The sequence below is a fragment of the Crocuta crocuta genome, unplaced genomic scaffold, assembly GCF_008692635.1.
Source record: "Crocuta crocuta isolate KB4526 unplaced genomic scaffold, BGI_CrCroc_1.0 scaffold234, whole genome shotgun sequence".
Classification (NCBI taxonomy): Eukaryota; Metazoa; Chordata; class Mammalia; order Carnivora; family Hyaenidae; genus Crocuta; species Crocuta crocuta.
This window is the reverse complement of record NW_027529647.1, coordinates 662242-678659: the sequence shown is the minus strand read 5'-3', so window position 1 is coordinate 678659 and position 16418 is coordinate 662242. Positions and strand designations below refer to the sequence as shown.

Here is a 16418-nt window from a genome sequence, read left to right as displayed (position 1 = left end):
AAGCCCCACGCGGGCTCAAACTCACAAACCGTTATATCATGACCTGAGCCGGTCATGAGCCGAGACCAAGAGTCTGAAGCTTAATCGAACGAGCCAGCCAGGTGCCCCTATGTGGGCTCATCATTAGAGGCTCAGGTGTCTGACACCCGCAGGGCCGGCAATCACAACCAGGAAGGGACAACTGGGATGCCAGGGGGCCATAAAGCTACCGGCACTTTATCAGCATGCCACATACTTTACAATGATGGGGTATTTGTTATAAATAAAACGAGTATATTCACCGAGTATATTCACCCACATATTTGTATACTTGCTTAGTATTCATTGCTTTAAAAATAACCCAAAAACCTTAACTAAAAAATAATGACGCTAGCGGTCGGCCGCCACGCCCACAGGGAGGAAGTCTGCAAAAGCCCAAGGGCCCCCCCCGTCTCTTCCCGGCTCGGGAGCCGTTCGCGGAGACTGGGGTACCCACCCTGGTTCTCAGGCCCTGGGGAGGGTCCTTCCGGAACACCCCCAGCCCCGACCGCACTGACGTCCCCTGACGCCTCCTCCTGGTAACCCCACACGGCACGTGGCTCTCTCGTCGCCGCTGCAAGACTGCAGAAGCGGAAGCCTGGTCAGAAACTCACGCGGNGGGCGCTGGCCGGGCCGCGGGGCGCTCCTGGCGCTGTGGAATTCTTGCGTCCCGCACCCGAGCCTTCCGGTCAGCTCGCCCGGCTCTCTGTGTGACCCCTGCGGCAGCCAATCAACAGGTGGAGCTCGCCCTGCCCCGCCCCCCCGCTGGCCAAGGGAACCAATCCTGTTTCAAGAGAGGCAGGACGCGCCAAGTCCCGAAAGAAGAGCGGGGGGAAAAGTGCTGTTGGCAGTCCAGTAATATAAGACTCTGGAGAGGGGGGATTCCAACAGCGGTGACAGCCCCAGTAGTTGCGCCGCGGCCCGAGGGGGCGATCGGGTCCGGAGGGTCGTACTGGGAACTGTTTATAGCCCTGTCAGAACTGCGGAGAGAGGGGAGGTAGAGGCCTGAGGTGAGTAGCCTCCGGCCTGCCGCAGCTCCGAAGGTACATGTCGGGATTTGGATGGGACGGGGGAAAACGGAGAGGGGGGGTGAGGATGGGTGGAAAGACGAGCGACGTGTTTTCCTGTTTCCCAGCTTTAGAATTTAAAACACAGGCAGGGAGGCCGTTGGCGTCCAATTGCCATGACAACGGGGCGCTCCGGGACGGGGGGGCGGGGCGGGGCCAACGGGCAGCAGCGAAGAAACGGACGTGGAATTTGCTTCAGGGTTCGAAGGAAACTCGAGCAGGTCCAAGGCTTAGCTTTAGGCGTTAGTTAACCCCAGTCACCTGGGTGAGCTGAACTCATCGTGGCGTTCAGGACCCTCCGCGATCTGGTCCGTCCATCATCGCGTATTCCAGCAGGAGATACTTTCTTACCCCAACATGTTGGGCAATTTTCACTCCTCTGAGCCACGGTACATGCTCTTCCTGCAGCCTGTAATGCTATTTCCTACCCTTTTGCCTCGCCTGCCTGAAGAACTTAGAGTCTCTGGTGATCCTGTTACGCTACAGTCTGCACTACAGAGCCCGGTTCCAAAAACCATCTCCTGATGTGTGTATGAGCTGCATCCCACCCTGCTGTTCACAGTTGCGGGTGCACCAAGCTCCTGTCCAGGTTGTGTGAGCGCAGAAGCAAGTGCCCCACCACTCACCTCTGCTGCTGCTAAGCTCATGGGGGCGCTGATACAGAGTAGTAGCCAGACAGGGCTAGGGCAGAAGTGTAGGCACCGTGGGCTCTATCTGGGGGCTGCAGGGCATGTCCAGACACTGACTCTGAAGTACCATCGTCCCACATTCCTAAAGCCACCTTGACCCCTGAGGAACCAGGCCTTCTGTTAGGAATACAAAAGATGGGGGCGCCTGGGCTGCTCAGTCAGTTAAGTGTCCAACTTCGGCTCAGGTCATGATCTCACAGTTCGTGGGTTCAAGCCCCATGACGGCTCTGTGCTGACACCTAGCTCGGAGCCTAGAGCTTGTTTCAGATTCTGTGTCTCCCTCTCTCTCTGACCCTCCCCTGCTCACGCTGTCTCTCGCTTTCTCGCTTTCTCTCTCTCTCTCTCAGAAAGAAGTAAAAACATTTTTTTTAATGCTTTTATTTATTTCTAGGAGAGAGAGAGAGACAGAGTGAGCAGGGTAGGGTCAGAGAGAGAGGGAGTCACAGACTCTGAAACAGGCTCCAGGCTCTGAGCTGGCAGTCAGCACAGAGCCCAACGCGGGGCTCGAACCCACGAACCGCGAGATCATGACCTAAGCGAAAGTCAGACGCTTAACTGACTAAGCCACCCAGGCGCCCCTGAAATAAAAACATTTTAAAACATTTTTCAAAAAAAGTAATACAAAAGATGGAGGGGGCTGATTAAGTGCCTGCATATAAGAGGTTGAGTGATGACTCCAAAAAACTTTCCTGGGGACTCTAAAGTGTCTGCTCCTTTTTAAGGGGGCAGTAAAGTGTAGTGGGGCTTGAAATCCCTTCTAACTTTGCCACAAATTTTCTTTGACGTTTACTAACAATATAACTTCTCTGAGTCTATAAAATGTAGATAATAATGGTATCTGTGTTACTTGGGATATAATACCTTACATAATCTATATATCATACACATATATCATTCTATTGTATACATATACCTACATATGTGTGTGTATTATTACATTATATAGTATAGATATATAGAGATATGCATCTATATAGAGAGATATAGAGATATACATCTAGATATACATAGATGGATAGATATAGATATACCTACGTACATACATTCAGTTGACTCTTGAACAACACAGGGGTTAGGAGTACCAATACCCCATGAAGTCCAAAATCCACATATAATGTTTAAGATTTTATTTCTTTTAGGGGTGCCTGGGTGGCTCAGTCAGTTAAGGGTCCAACTTTGGCTCAGGTCATCATCTCATGGTTCATGGGTTCGAGCCCCAGGTTGGGCTCTCCACCCTCAGCACAGAACCATCTTTGGATCCCCTGTCTCCCTCCTTCTCTCCCTCTCTTTCTCTCTCTCTCTCTCTGCCCCTCCCCACTCACATGCACTCTCTCTCTCAAAAATAAACATTAACAAAAGATTTTATTTTAATATTTGCTTATTTTGAGAAGGGGGAGGGACAGAGAGAAAAGGAGAGAGAGAATCCCAAACAAGTTCCACACTGCCAGTGCAGAGCCAGATGCAAGGCTCAACCTCACAAACCATGAAATCATGACCTGAGGCAAAGCCAAGAGTTGGATGCTTAACTGACTGAGCCACCCAGGCGCTCCTTAAGATTTTTAAGTCATCTCTGCACCCAACGTGGGGCTCAAACTTACAACCCCAAAGTCACATGCTCTACTGAGCAAGCCAGGTGCCCCTCCACATATAACTTCTGATTCCCCCAAAACTTAGCTACTAATAGCCCACTATTGGCCAGAGCCTTACCAATGACATCATTAATCAATTAACACATATGTTGTAGGTTATATGTATTATATACTCTAGTCCCACATAAAATAAGCTAGAGAAAAAATGTTAAGAAAATCATAAGAAAAATACATTACAGCACTGNGGAATTTGCATATAAGCGGACCTACGCAGTTCCAGCCCATGTTGGTCAAGGGCCAGCTGCAGACCTGTAGGCTCCACACCGTACTTCACACACACAGTGTGGGCACAGTGACTAAAACAGGAAGCTGCAGAACCACAAGGGAAATCAAGTGGGAGGTCTGGCAGTCTGTCTGTCCTCTGCAGGGCGGTAGATGCTTTGAAAAGGCAGCCCCCTCCCACCGCCCTGCCCTGAGCTCTTGGCCCTTGGCCCCTGGAACCCTCTCACCTCACCCTGTGTCTCAGCAGGGCTGCTTGGATGATGGCACGCTGAGCAGCACCCCTGGAGCCTGGGTCCCCATGGCGTCCCAGGACAAAGATGAGGAGTCCTCACGTCCCTGGGCCTCCCAGACAGGGCCGTGGGGCGCCGTCCTTGAGGCTGTCAGGGAGCAGCTCCCATCTCTGGACTCCGATTCCTCCTTGGTAAGCGAGCGCCTCCTTCCTAGGTTTTCCTGGGCCCCAGTCGCCCTTTCTTCCCATGGCAAGCACAGTGTTGACCCAAGAACAGCTTTGGAGCTTATCAGCTTCTACATTTGTCATAATGTTGTTTTTTGTCCTCTGAATACATTTATTCATACTCGGCATCCTCACGGGCCATTTCAGTGACCCAAAACGATGACTTGGAGAATTCCTCCAAGAGCTTATTATCATGATGCATGGAAATGGTGGCATACATTCATTCAACAAACATTTATGGAGCCTACTTTGCCTCTTCAAACACAAGAAGCCCTTTGTGACATTATACACCTGGCAGACCCCGCCTCACCATGAAGGTAATGGTGTTTCTGGTTTCTACTGACTGATATTGAACACTGAGCTGAGAACACTGGATGACAGGAGTGAGTCTATATTCAGCCTTAAATGTACCAGCTTCTCCACCTTGTGAAGAGCGGTCATGTGCAGTGACCCTATCGATGAAGAAAGGTAGACAAGGCCCCGGCAGCAGCTCCTTAGTAGTGGGTGCCAAGCTCACAGTTTGGAGCTAGGCAGTTAGAAGGAAGCTGCCAGCTTTGGGTCCTGCCTGGGATGCCTGCAAATACAAACGTGAGGGAGCTTGCTGGGTCTCGGCTGTCTTCCCGTGCGTGACAAAGCTAGCGGAGAGTAGATAATGTGACCCCAGTACGTTTTCACGTTTTCAGCCTCATTTGTTCTCATCTTCAGATACCCTGGCAAGGTGAGCTGGTGACTCACCCTCTCCCCTTAGAGGCGCCAAGGCATTGTGTCATTTATGTGATGGTTAAAGGTTACAGGGCAGGGGGGGAGCGGGACTCTTCTTTCAGCTACCACCTCGCTGCCCTGTTCATTCAGTGCCAGGCGTTAACTGAGCACCTGTTATATGCAAGGTTTAGGGGGTGGCAGGTTGTGCTGAACTGGAGCCCTGGATCTCACCTTTACAAGACCGTGCAGCTGAGCCCTTTCTAAAGCAGCCAGGCCAAGGGCCTCTGGAAGAAAGCTAATCTCCCCAGTTCACTCTTGAGCAGCAGGGCGAGGCAGATGGAACCTGAAGCCCTCCTGGCTCTGCCTGCTGCCCTGTAATGCAAAAGGCCTCTCATTTGTCCACAGTCAGACTGCGGGGCAGAGGAGCTGTTCATCTTCCAGCGAGATCACACTGCCCTGATCCCAGACCTGTCGGAGGAGCTGGCTGAAGACCCTGCCAGGGCCTGGCTTGCTACAGTCCACGGATCTCCTGAGGTCTGTAGAAGGCAGGTCCTGGGAATCCAAGAAGCTGGGGACCCTGAGGGCAGAATGGGGTGTGGGTGTCCGTGCTCTCACGGGACCCTACAGTGTGAGTCATAGTTAAAAACTACGGTTCTCCCTAAACATTTGTTGATTTAATAAGGGTGACAGTGGGGATTCAGAAGTAAGAAGGTGCCCCTGGCTGGAGAGGTGAGGTGAACACAAGAAACAGAAATGCCCAAGCACACCCTATAACCATGTATCATAGTTAGTCATCACCAACCATCAGAGCAAATTTTCCATCTTCTTCTCTTCTCATTTCCCAGAGCCCCAGGTAAGACCAAAAACTCTATCAAAAATTAATGGCTTAGTCAGAGTGGCTAAAATGAGCAAATCAGAGAACTCTAGATGCTGGCGAGGATGTGGAGAAACGGGCACCCTCCTACACTGTTGGTGGGAATGTAAACGGGTACAGCCCCTCTGGAAAACAGTGTGGAGGTTCCTCAGGAAACTAACAATAGAACTCCCGTATGACCCAGCAATAGCACTGCTAGGAATTTACCCAAGGGATACAGAAATGCTGAGGCATAGGAGCACATGTACCCCAATGTTCATAGCAGCACTCTCCACAATAGCTAAAACATGGAAAGAGCCTAAGTGTCCATCAACAGATGAATGGATCAAGAAGATGTGGTTTATCTATACCATGGAATACTACATGGCAATGAGAAACAATGAAATCTGGCCATGTGTAGCAACATGGATGGACCTTGAGGGTGTTATGCTGAGCGAAATAAGTCAGGCAGAGAAGGACAAATATCATATGTTTGCACGTATAGGAGGATTAGGAGGAACTTGACGGAGGAACAAGGGGGAGAAGAAGGGCGGAAATGGTGGGGGAAAGGGAGAGAGGCAAACCATGAGAGACTCTTGAATGCTGACAAAAACTGAGGACTGATGGATGTGGGGGGAGGGGGGGATGGGCATGGAGGAGGACACTTGTGGGGATGAGCACTGAGTGTTATGTGGAAACTAATTTGACAAACTATTAAAAAAAAAAAACATGAACAAGATAAAAAAAAATTAATGGCTTGATGCTTAAAATTAATTGCTGCATTTATAAAGAGAACCCATCAAGAGACTTTCATCACCGGGCAGGTCCCCAACTGGTCAGGCCTGTTCAGCTCTTCTTAAAGGCTCCAAGAGACAGGCCTACCTCTGCTGTAACTATTATGACTAGTTGTCACTCATTAACCAGGGGAAGCAGGTATGCTGTCAAAGACCAGCACAGCCAGACATTCTTCAAAGCAGGGGAAGCAGATTTTACTCGGTAACTGCTNGGGGGGGGGGGGGGGGGGGGGGGGGGGGGAGAGCACGGCTCCCTAGGGGCAGAGAAGTGAACGATCACAGAGAGTAGGTCAGTGTGGGTGTGACTAGGCCAGGTGTGTTCACTGGGAGGTATGGAAGACAGGAGTCTGTCCTCCCTGGGAGAGGGGAGACAGAGGCCATGTCCTTCCTGACAAGAACATTCTAAAGGAAAGGCTCTCAGGCCTTTCTCCCGGCAACACTGAGCTTTCTCAGGCAGATGTTTTAATGGACTGGGGTCATCCCAGCCATATGCTGCTAGAAGCCATTCTAGAGTCTGGTCAAGTCTCTCACGCTGTTTAGAGGGAAGGGTTATGTGCGGAGAGTTCTGGGAATCTCAGTGCAAGCACTGACACAGGGTTATCTTAGAAATGTTTGTCACCATGATGGAAATCCCCCCCTTACTCAGCCACGCCCAGAAGAAGGTCTGAAATTCCCAGGCCTGCCAAGACCTCTGGTTGGTTCAGGTGCAGGGATGTTCATGTGACTTTAGCTTGCGTTTTCTTCATTTCTACGATTATCTCAGCAACTGTCCTGGAGAATTTTTTTTCCCAGTCTGGGACAGGAAAGTCTGCACTCACTCATGGGGGCAGAGGCTGTGGGCTTGCTCTGCGGTCAGAGGGCCTGGGTTTCATCTTGTCCACCCCCAATAGCTGTGTGGCCTATTCACAGTGGCCAAGAGGTAGAAACAACCCAAGTGGCCACTAACAAATGAAATGGATCAACAAAACATGGTCCATTCAATGGAATATTATGCAGTCCATAAAAACAAATCAACCCACACCCCACAACCTCCATGGACCTTGAAACACTAAGCTAAGCCAAAGGACACAAATGGACAAATACTGTGTGATTCCACCTATATGAAATATCTAGAACGGACAAACTCATAAAGACAGAAAGTAGACGGGAGGTTACCCAGGGCCTGGGGGGAGGGCAGGTACAGTCTCTCTGGGGCTTTTTTACCTTTGGAAATGGATGGTGGTGATGGTTACACATTATGAATGTGCTTAATGCCACTGAATGATATATTTAAAAATGGTTAAAATGGCAAATTTTATGTCACATCCATGTTTGACCACACACACACAAATTCCCTCTAGTATGTGTTTGAGAACACTGAGGACACCATTTCGTCCACAGCCAGGTGTGGTGCCCGTGGAGCCCGGCGCAGAGCCCTGGAGAGAGTGGGGCAGAAGAACAGAGGCTCTCGCCTCTCTGCAGGGCGGGGACCCTGGTGGGCCTGTAGAGACCAGTTCTCTTCTCGGGGTGCCCGAGGACAGCCCCAAGTGGCAGGAAGGCAACCATGGGGCTGTGTCGCTCGGCATCCAGGGGCCTCGCCAGAGCCCGCAGGGAAAAGCTACCCTCTGCCTCTGGGAAGGCGACCTGAAAACAGAGCCCCAGAGCACCGCCTCACAAGCCTGGCGGGGCACAGACTGCGCAAACCACAGAGCCCTCCGAAAGGAGCGAAGGAAGATGATTGAGAAGGACATACTCCATAAGGTCACCTGGGATGCCCAGGACCCAGCCTGCAGTGACCGAAGTCAAGAGGAGGAGGCAGCGGCAGCTCCGAGACCAGAGATGCCAGCAGAGGGGCCCCAGGAAGGACGGCTGTTGCTCTCCCTCAAGGTAGGCATCCTCCAGCCTGTGCTTCCTCAGGGGAATCCCCTGCGTGTTGGCCACAAGCTGGTCCTCCCACAGGCCAATCCGAGGACTGGCCCACTACACCCCGGCTGCCATAACAATTGCCCCCAGATGGAGTCTGGCTTAAATAGAAATTCATTTCTCACAGTTCCGGAGGCTGGGGAGTCCAAGATCACGGCGCCAGCACATTCAGTGTCTGGTGAGAGCCTCTTCCTGGCATCTTCTGGCTGTGTCCTCGTATGGTACAAGAGGCCAGGGAGCTCTCTGGGGCCTTTTTAATAAGAGCTCTACCTTCATGACCTAATCACCTCCCAGTGGCCCCACCTCCAAACACCATCACACTGGGGGAGTTAGGATTTCAACGTGTGGAGTTCTGAGGGACACAGACATTCAGTCTGCAGCAATGACCTTAAGCCCCTAGGCCCATGGTCCCGGGTCCCCCAGCCGGCAGTTATGCCTGCCTCAGTGGGTGTGTGGTCCCGGCAGACAGACCATCCTTAGGTAGAGTTAACGAGAACAAGGAAGAGCAAAGACACTCCATCCTTCTTTAAAAAAACAAAAAAGAAAGAAAGAAAAGAATACTAATCCAAAGCATGTTTATAAAGACAGACAACCAAATATAACATATAGAACACTTTGTTGAAGCATAATTCCACAATCTTAAAGCCCTTGCTTTCATGCAGATTGTGAGCACCTGTTAACCTTGTATTTAGCTCATTCAGGAGGGAACCGGCAGGGTGGGAGTTCAAAGAGATGATGATTTTGTAAAACACTGGGGGAAAGAGAGGAGTGCTGAGATGAAATGACTACATTAAGTACAAAATTGGTCAACATCCTAACAAAAGCAACAAAAAAATTTTTACTTTTGGGGTTATCACCTCTGTCAGATAGAAGAACCCCACTGCACCTGTTCTCAGTTTACAGAGTTGTAAAATAGGTGGTCCCTGGTCAACTGTGCAAACCAAATTACTGTCCCCAGAAAGGTGGGCTTGTCAGAAAAGCTCCAGCATGACATTTAAACGTCATGCAATTCTCTTTTGCCTCACTTACAAATTTTGATAATTTTCTTAACAACATAGAGAAAAGCAGTATCAGGTTGTACATGGAGGTCAGTTTTACTAATTCCATTCTCATCAGTTGTGGAAAGCCATTCTTTCCATTCTACTGGCCCCAAAACACTTCTGTTTTCACTCCCTCTAGGGCCTCAAGGAACACCAATTCCCAATTAACTTCCTCCCTCCGCTCATCATGCCCACACGCCCCCGGCACTCTCTTCCAAGTCCTCGAGTGGGAACACCTGCCCAGAACAATCTGTTCCTTAAAAGAGCAACACGTTTTAACTTCCCAACACTTTAAACTTGTATGAACCTAGAGTTTTAAGACAACACTGGGTTTCCAGTTAAAACAGGGTCTTTGTGCCAAAAACAAAAGTGTTGCCTAAAAAAGGCATAGGAAGGGGGTGCCTGGGTGGCTTAGTCGGTTAAGCATCCGACTTTCGCTTAGGTCATGATCTCGCGGTTCGTGGGTTCGAGCCCCGCATCGGGCTCTGTGCTGACTGCCAGCTCGGAGCCTGGAGCCTATTTCAGAGTCTGTCACTCCCCCTCTCTCTGACCCTCCCCTGCTCATGCTGTCTCTCTCTCTCTCCTAGAATAAAAATATTTAAAAAAATAAATAAATAAAAATAAAAATAAAATAAAAAAGGCATAGGAAGGAGAAGGCAAGGGACAATGGCCCCACCCATCATCTGGAGGTGTGGGTGAGCGAGGGAGCCCGTGCCAGTGTGGGCAGGCACCCAATCCCTCATTTCTTTTTTTTTTTAATATTTTTTATTTATTTCTAGGAGAGAGAGAGAGAGACAGCGTGAGCAGGGGAGGGTCAGAGAGAGAGAGAGATACAGACCCTGAAATTGGCTCCAGGCTCTGAGCTGGCAGTCAGCACGGAGCCCGATGCGGGGCTCGAACCCACGAACCGCGAGATCATGACCTAAGCGAAAGTCGGACGCTTAACCGACTAAGCCACCCAGGCGCCCCCCAATCCCTCATTTCTAACCCGTGGCAACTCACAATGGCCTCTGTTGGTCACGGCAGCTGTGGAAGTAGGCACTCCCGCTGCCGGGACCCTGTGGCTGCCTTTTAATCACTGCTTTAATTATTTCAGCAACTTGAAGAGTGGGATTTGGATCACATCCTTCAAAGACTGGCAGGGCGAGAAGATGACAGGGGAGATCGCGCACCCGGAGCCACGTGGTGGGCAGCTGACCACCTGGGCCGAGGTCTGACCTTGAACACCAGAGCCCAAGTGCATCCCTATAAGCAGCTCTTTCCAGGGCCTCTCATATAAAATAGGGTCAGCCTGGCAGCCCACCATGTCCTCTCTGCTGCTCAGCCCTCATGGTCCCAAACACACAGGTCACGTGCCAGTCCATGGAAACTTCAGTCATTCCCTCATTCATTCACTCATTCATTATACATATGAAGCTCTGGAGATAGCAGGGGGGCGGGCTTCAGACATGGTTCCTACCCTTGACCCACACCTTTCCCTCCTGCCCTCTTCCTCGGGCCTTCCTCTCTCTCTTTCTGAGAGCAAAGCAATCTGCGTTTTGTGCTGCTTCAGCCAGCTCCTAAGCACAACCCTGCTTCCATTCATCTACCCATTTACCAAGAAAGCCGGGGATGTGATTACTGCCATTGCACTTGAGGACTTGCTCTGGGAAGTTCTGTAAATAAAAGGAAAGCTCCCCTTCCCTCTCCATCCATCCTGGGCCACAAAGGTGAGTGGAGGCTAGTGTGAGACAAAGGAGCAAGGAGGTGTGGGGGTTCCGGCTTCCAGTTCCAGAGCAAACTCCCTCTGTGACTGAGCCCCCAGTGCTGTTTCAACCAGGTTTTTTTTGTTGTTTGTTTGTATGTAATTTAACAAGCAGGATGTGGAGAAACCCTCTCTCCTGTGAGCTAGGGGCTGCAATCCACACACCCATTTTGGAGGGCAATTTGGCAGAATCCATTCTCTATTTTAAAGGCACTTAAGCCTTTGATCCACTTATTCCACTGCTAAAGTCTATCCTAAATACCCCAGTGGGTAAGGGTGTGTATTCAAGGATATTTGTTGCAATATTGTTTATAATTGTGAAAATTTGGAAATGACCCATATTCAGTACCCTGTGGGAGTCCCACAAACTAAAGCAGTTACAGCACAGAATGCACTAAAGCTCAAGGAAGGGAATCTATGTATATTAACATGGAAAGACAATCTATTGAGTGAAAAAACATCTACAGAGGATAATCCTGTTGCCAATTTTTTTTTTAAAGTGAACACAGAATTGTAAAGTATGGTTCCCTCTGACACGTGGGACTGGGGAGTGAGGTAAACTGTTAACAGGTCACTCCTCCTTTACGGGGCTTGCGTACATCCCACTCCCCTGGACCTGCTGACCTGGAGGTGGGGTCCTCATACAGGGCTGAGTGGCAGAGGACATGTCCAAGGCAAGGTGTGTCTGCACAAGGGATTCCAAGGGGTCCTGAGGCTCAGGATGCTGTAAGTCAAACAGGGTCGGTGCCCCCACTAAGCAGCCTCCTCGCTGTCCCATCAGACCGCACCCTGCTGAACACCCAGGACAGGCTCATGGAACGGCTCACCCTCCTGTGTGCCACACAGTCCAGAGCCCCTTCTGCCTGGAAGGCGCCTGCTGACGCACCCCAGGACACCAAGCAGCAGGAGACCAGCAGCAGGTGGGACTTCTCGCCAGCCACAGCCCTGTCCTCCCTGTGGAACTGGCCCATGGCCTTGCAGCATTTATTAGGCCTACTCTGGGTGCACTTGATGTATATTTTGCATTTCATCTCAAGAATCTGATCGGGTAGGTGCTGCTATTCCCATTTTATAGGTGGGGAATCTGCGGCTCAGAGGTTGACCAGTCTAGTCCATACATGGCAGGGCTGGGACTCAAGCCCCAAAGCACCTACTCTGCATACTCTATAGGAATCCTCCCTCCATCATCCACATGGCTTCCCCAGACAAGGACCTGCCCATCTGGCCAGTTAGGCCAGCACTGGCATGTGACCCAAGCCAGGCCAATCAGAGCTTTCCCTGGGAATCCCCAGTCCCAAGTGTGTCCGGATGGGGGGATGGGGGCGGGAGGGCAGAGAAAGGCCAGATGTAGTGAGAAAGACTGAAGCTGGAAGGGCAGAGGTGGGGGCAGGGCACCGAGATCCCTTAAAGCCTAGCTTCCCACACTTCGGTGGTTCCACTCTTTTTAGGAATCTGAGACCCACTGAATCCCGCTCTTCACCTGAGCGGTGGGCTTCCGTTCCTAGCAACCCAGTATCCAGTGGAAATATTTAGACCTGCACTGTCCAATTGATGGCCACTGGCCACATGTGGCTACTGAACCTTTGAAACATGGCTGGTACAAATGAGGAAATGATTCCTTTAATTTTATTTTTTTAATTTGATTTTAGTTAGCTAACATGTAGACTTAAGTAGCTACTTCTGGTCAGTAGCGACCACATGGCAAAGCACAGATACTGAGTAGGTCAGTCACCATGGATGGTTCTATTGGACAGTGTTGGCCAAATCTTGAGGGTTGTTCTGAAGAACAAAAGAACAAGTGCACTTACGGGGCCTAGCTAAGTGCCCTGCACACGGTGGGCATCCAGCTGGGGGGCAGACCTGAGCCCAGCACAGAGCACACCGTCATCACCCAGAAGTGACCCAGAAAGCCCTGCTCTCTCACCTCAGAACTGCTCCCATGGAGCCGGGCTGCCAGGCTGAGCTGGGCCAGTCACTGGCCAAGGGCCTGCAGCTACGGCGCCCAGCAGAGCCTCCTACCATCTTCATCGATCTGCGGCCCACGGAGCCATCGAACCTCGGGTCTTCAGAAAGGTACTGGGAATAGTGACAGCCCTGCTTTGCAGTAGCCACGTTGCCCTCAGGAGGAGTGGCGGCTCTGACAGGTGGGACGGTGCCCGTGTGGGCTAGTCCCAGAGCAGTGCCCTGTGGAGAAGTCCTTGTAGCCAGGAGCTGAGCCGGGCTGACGGTTCCACTTGGTCCCATCAGCAGACTCTCTCTGCAGGGAGGGCAGGACCCAGGCTCCCAGGAGCTTAGAGCAAACAGTCTAGGGTTTGGTACATCGCCTCGGGGTGTGTCCCTCCACCACCTGGCAGGAAAGCTCAGTGGCCTTGGGTCAGTGGGGAGGCCCGGTGGTGTGGGATACAACCCATGAAGCCAGGTTTCATCACCTCCAGCTCCAGCTCCTCTGACAGCGAGGAGGAGGAGGAGACCGGGGCTCTCGGAGACCAGCAGGGAGCAGCAGAGCGGGAGCACCGTTCCTCCCGGGGGCTACGGTAACCACCACAGCGTTCCCGCCGTCTGGGCATGGTCTATCTCTGCTTTCCACAGCAAGCCCTCAGCCTGGCACATTTTAACGTGTGTGCTTTCAGCTTTGTCTTGCACCTCACGGGGCCAGCACGTGTGGATGTGGGGGTGGTCTGGGAGGTGGCCCGTGGGAGTCCCCTTAGGGCCCAGCCTGGACTCCTGTCCTCCTGACACCACCAAAGACCCCTTAGTTCACTCCTGAGAAGGGATTACTTTCCTTCTGAAAAATCGCTCCCCAAATTGATCTGGTCCCTACTACTGATAGCATTGGAAGCGAAGTTGTCAGGATGGAATACAGTGATGGCTGTTAGCTAGAAAGGAAAGGCCAGGGTGAATGAAGAAGTGCGACTCAGAGAAGGTTCTGCTCTCCAGGATGCAGAGGCCCCACGTGGTGGTCGTTGGGCCACTTAGACGTCTATGTTGTATCTACTGTTTTTGGAATTGCAAAGCCTGTGGATCCTACCCATTGGGAATGTCAGAGTCAAATGCAGCTTCCCCCCTAAAATGGAACATCATTAGGCAAATGGGAAAAAAGATGAAAAATTGGAGTTGAGAAGTGTCACATAGGTTTCCTCCCAGAGGCTTTAACATGCTGACATGCCTGTGACCCAGGAAGGAAGGGCTGAGAGGCCAAAATCTCACTGTCTTGCAAACCAGTGAACACGCTTCTGGAAGCACTCTGGCCTCTTCATGTTGGGGGGTGGGGGTGGGAGGCCTGGCTCCACTTGGTGTTGAAGTTGCTTGTCTTATGTCACAGGGACTGTACTGGGAAGAGTCAGCTTCTCCAGCAGCTCAGGGCATTTCGGAAGGGGACGGCTCAGCCCAATCTGCCAGCCACTGAGGGTCCCGGTGGCCAGAAGTCTCAGGTCCTTGAAGATACAGCCAGCTCCGGAACTGGGAGGAAGCCACATGTGACACCCCAGGCTGAGGAGCAGAGCACCCAGACCAGACCCCCAGGCGCAAGCCCCAGGGCACTGGGGGACCGTCGTGGGGCAGGGACAACCAGGGAGGCCTGGGTGCCTCCACTGGGCCAGGTGTAGCTGCCTCCAGGACCTTCTGAGGAGGAGCTTGGCGGGATGATTCTGACTGTCCATCGACATGCCTGGGCCCTGGTGGCCTGCTGGCTCTCCCTTGCTTCCATGAGAATGTGCTTATGTCGCCCAGGGATCCTCAGACTGGGGGTCTGTCACCCAGACCTCTGTTAAAATGGGGTGCCTGTAGAGCAAAAATGCTAAAATTTGTACACAGAGCGTGACGACAACTCCTCTGAAAAGCGCCTGGAAGGAGACACTGACGGTGGGGCTGTCCGGCAAGTTCACCGCTCCTGCAGTTTTCGCTTTACTGGCATCCGTTGTTTCCATCACACAAGGTCCTTTTTAAAACTAAAGCTTCAGTAAAATATATTTAGAGAATTTCAAGGTTGAAACGGTCTTGGAAGATAATTTGGCCTGATGTTCTGTGTCCCTGGATACTTGCTATTCTATGTGCCTACGTTAATACACCACACGCTCTCCCCACCCCCACCGACCAAGTGGACTTTTTGATAAAGGGATGAAGACTGAACTGTTTTTTTCTTTAACCAAGATACAAAGGCACACATGTTCTAGGTTCCTTCCCGACTATGGGTGAGGCTGACCTTTCCAGGAAGATAGAGTACTGAATGTCCTAACACCCAAACTCCCCACGGAACAGGGCAGGGCCCCACCTTGTGGGTGACGCCCTTCCCCGTTACTTTGCAAGCAGTATTCAGTCCTTTTGTCCAGTTCTCAGCTCTGCGGGTCCCAACAGGCCACAGCCCTGATCTGTGGCACCTCTGTTCTTCAGCCAACTTGTTTCTAGGATTCTCAGTCTCTGCCCTTCTCCCTGGGAACAGCAGTCACCTCGAGTCCCCTCATATCATGGGCTTAGCAGCTGGGCAGGGTCCTTGGCATTTGAGAATGTTTTCTAGCATTCTAGCAAGTCACCACTTTGCTGCATGCGCTGGGGGTAGCCAAGGGTCTCTTTCCATCAAGCCCTGCCCCGGGCAAGGCAGGCTCTGCCTGGCCTCAGCCACAGGCAGCCAACATCGGGGCCACAGACCCCCCCCTTGATGTGGCCCAATGACAAGGGGCCAGGTACAAGACAGCTTCCCCCAAGACCAAAGGAGGCACCAAGTGGGCCTACCTGCAGGAAGGGTGGCCAGGCTGTGTCACCTGGACTCCCGGGTCTTCTCGCATCCACGGAGACCCCTCACCCTCTGCTCCAGGACACATGCAATGTGGTCAGGGCTCAAGCAAGGCAGTCTAAATGTGACACACCTCCACCCATGCAGCCTGTCAATGGCAAGCCTCTTCCCCCATTTCCATCCCTTTTAAATGCCAGAAATTTGGGATGCTTCACAAACAGTGACAGAAAATAACTTCTAAGTTCAACTCAGTAAACCACCAGTAAGGCAAGTCAAGAGGATGAGGAGTTCAGACCTGAGTTCAGAGCCAGTTCGGCGACCGGAACAAGGTGCGGAAAGCACTCAGGGCCTCAGTTTCCCATCTGCAAAAGGAGAGTCACAAAAGCCAACTGTCCTAGGACTGCATGAGGGAATGTTCTGGAACAGGCACTAACGAGCCTAGGTCCTAGGCCAGGAAGCAGGCGGCCACCTCCAGCACCAGCCTGGACATGATGAAGAGAGCCTGCAGACTTGCAGCCATGTAGGGAAGGTAGGCGATTGGCAGCACCACTGCTC

At 51.7% G+C, this 16418-nt stretch overlaps 1 protein-coding gene across 5 annotated transcripts; it reads left to right on the top strand.

Annotated features, from left to right (window-relative positions):
• Positions 1-810: 810 nt before the first annotated feature.
• DNAAF8 (dynein axonemal assembly factor 8) lies at positions 811-14996 on the top strand. 5 transcript variants are annotated; one of them, XM_077762493.1, is made up of 9 exons: positions 811-1028; positions 3893-4066; positions 5207-5335; positions 7829-8314; positions 10487-10601; positions 11916-12054; positions 13064-13207; positions 13570-13668; positions 14457-14996. In XM_077762493.1, the coding sequence occupies exons 2-9, from the start codon at positions 3944-3946 to the stop codon at positions 14737-14739; spliced, it is 1518 nt and encodes a 505-aa protein (XP_077618619.1). In that variant the 5' UTR covers positions 811-1028; positions 3893-3943; the 3' UTR covers positions 14740-14996. The 5 variants fall into 5 exon arrangements, with proteins under 5 accessions (XP_077618619.1, XP_077618622.1, XP_077618621.1 ...); XM_077762496.1 differs by having other exon boundaries at positions 3890-4066; XM_077762495.1 differs by having other exon boundaries at positions 811-1061.
• Positions 14997-16418: the final 1422 nt, after the last annotated feature.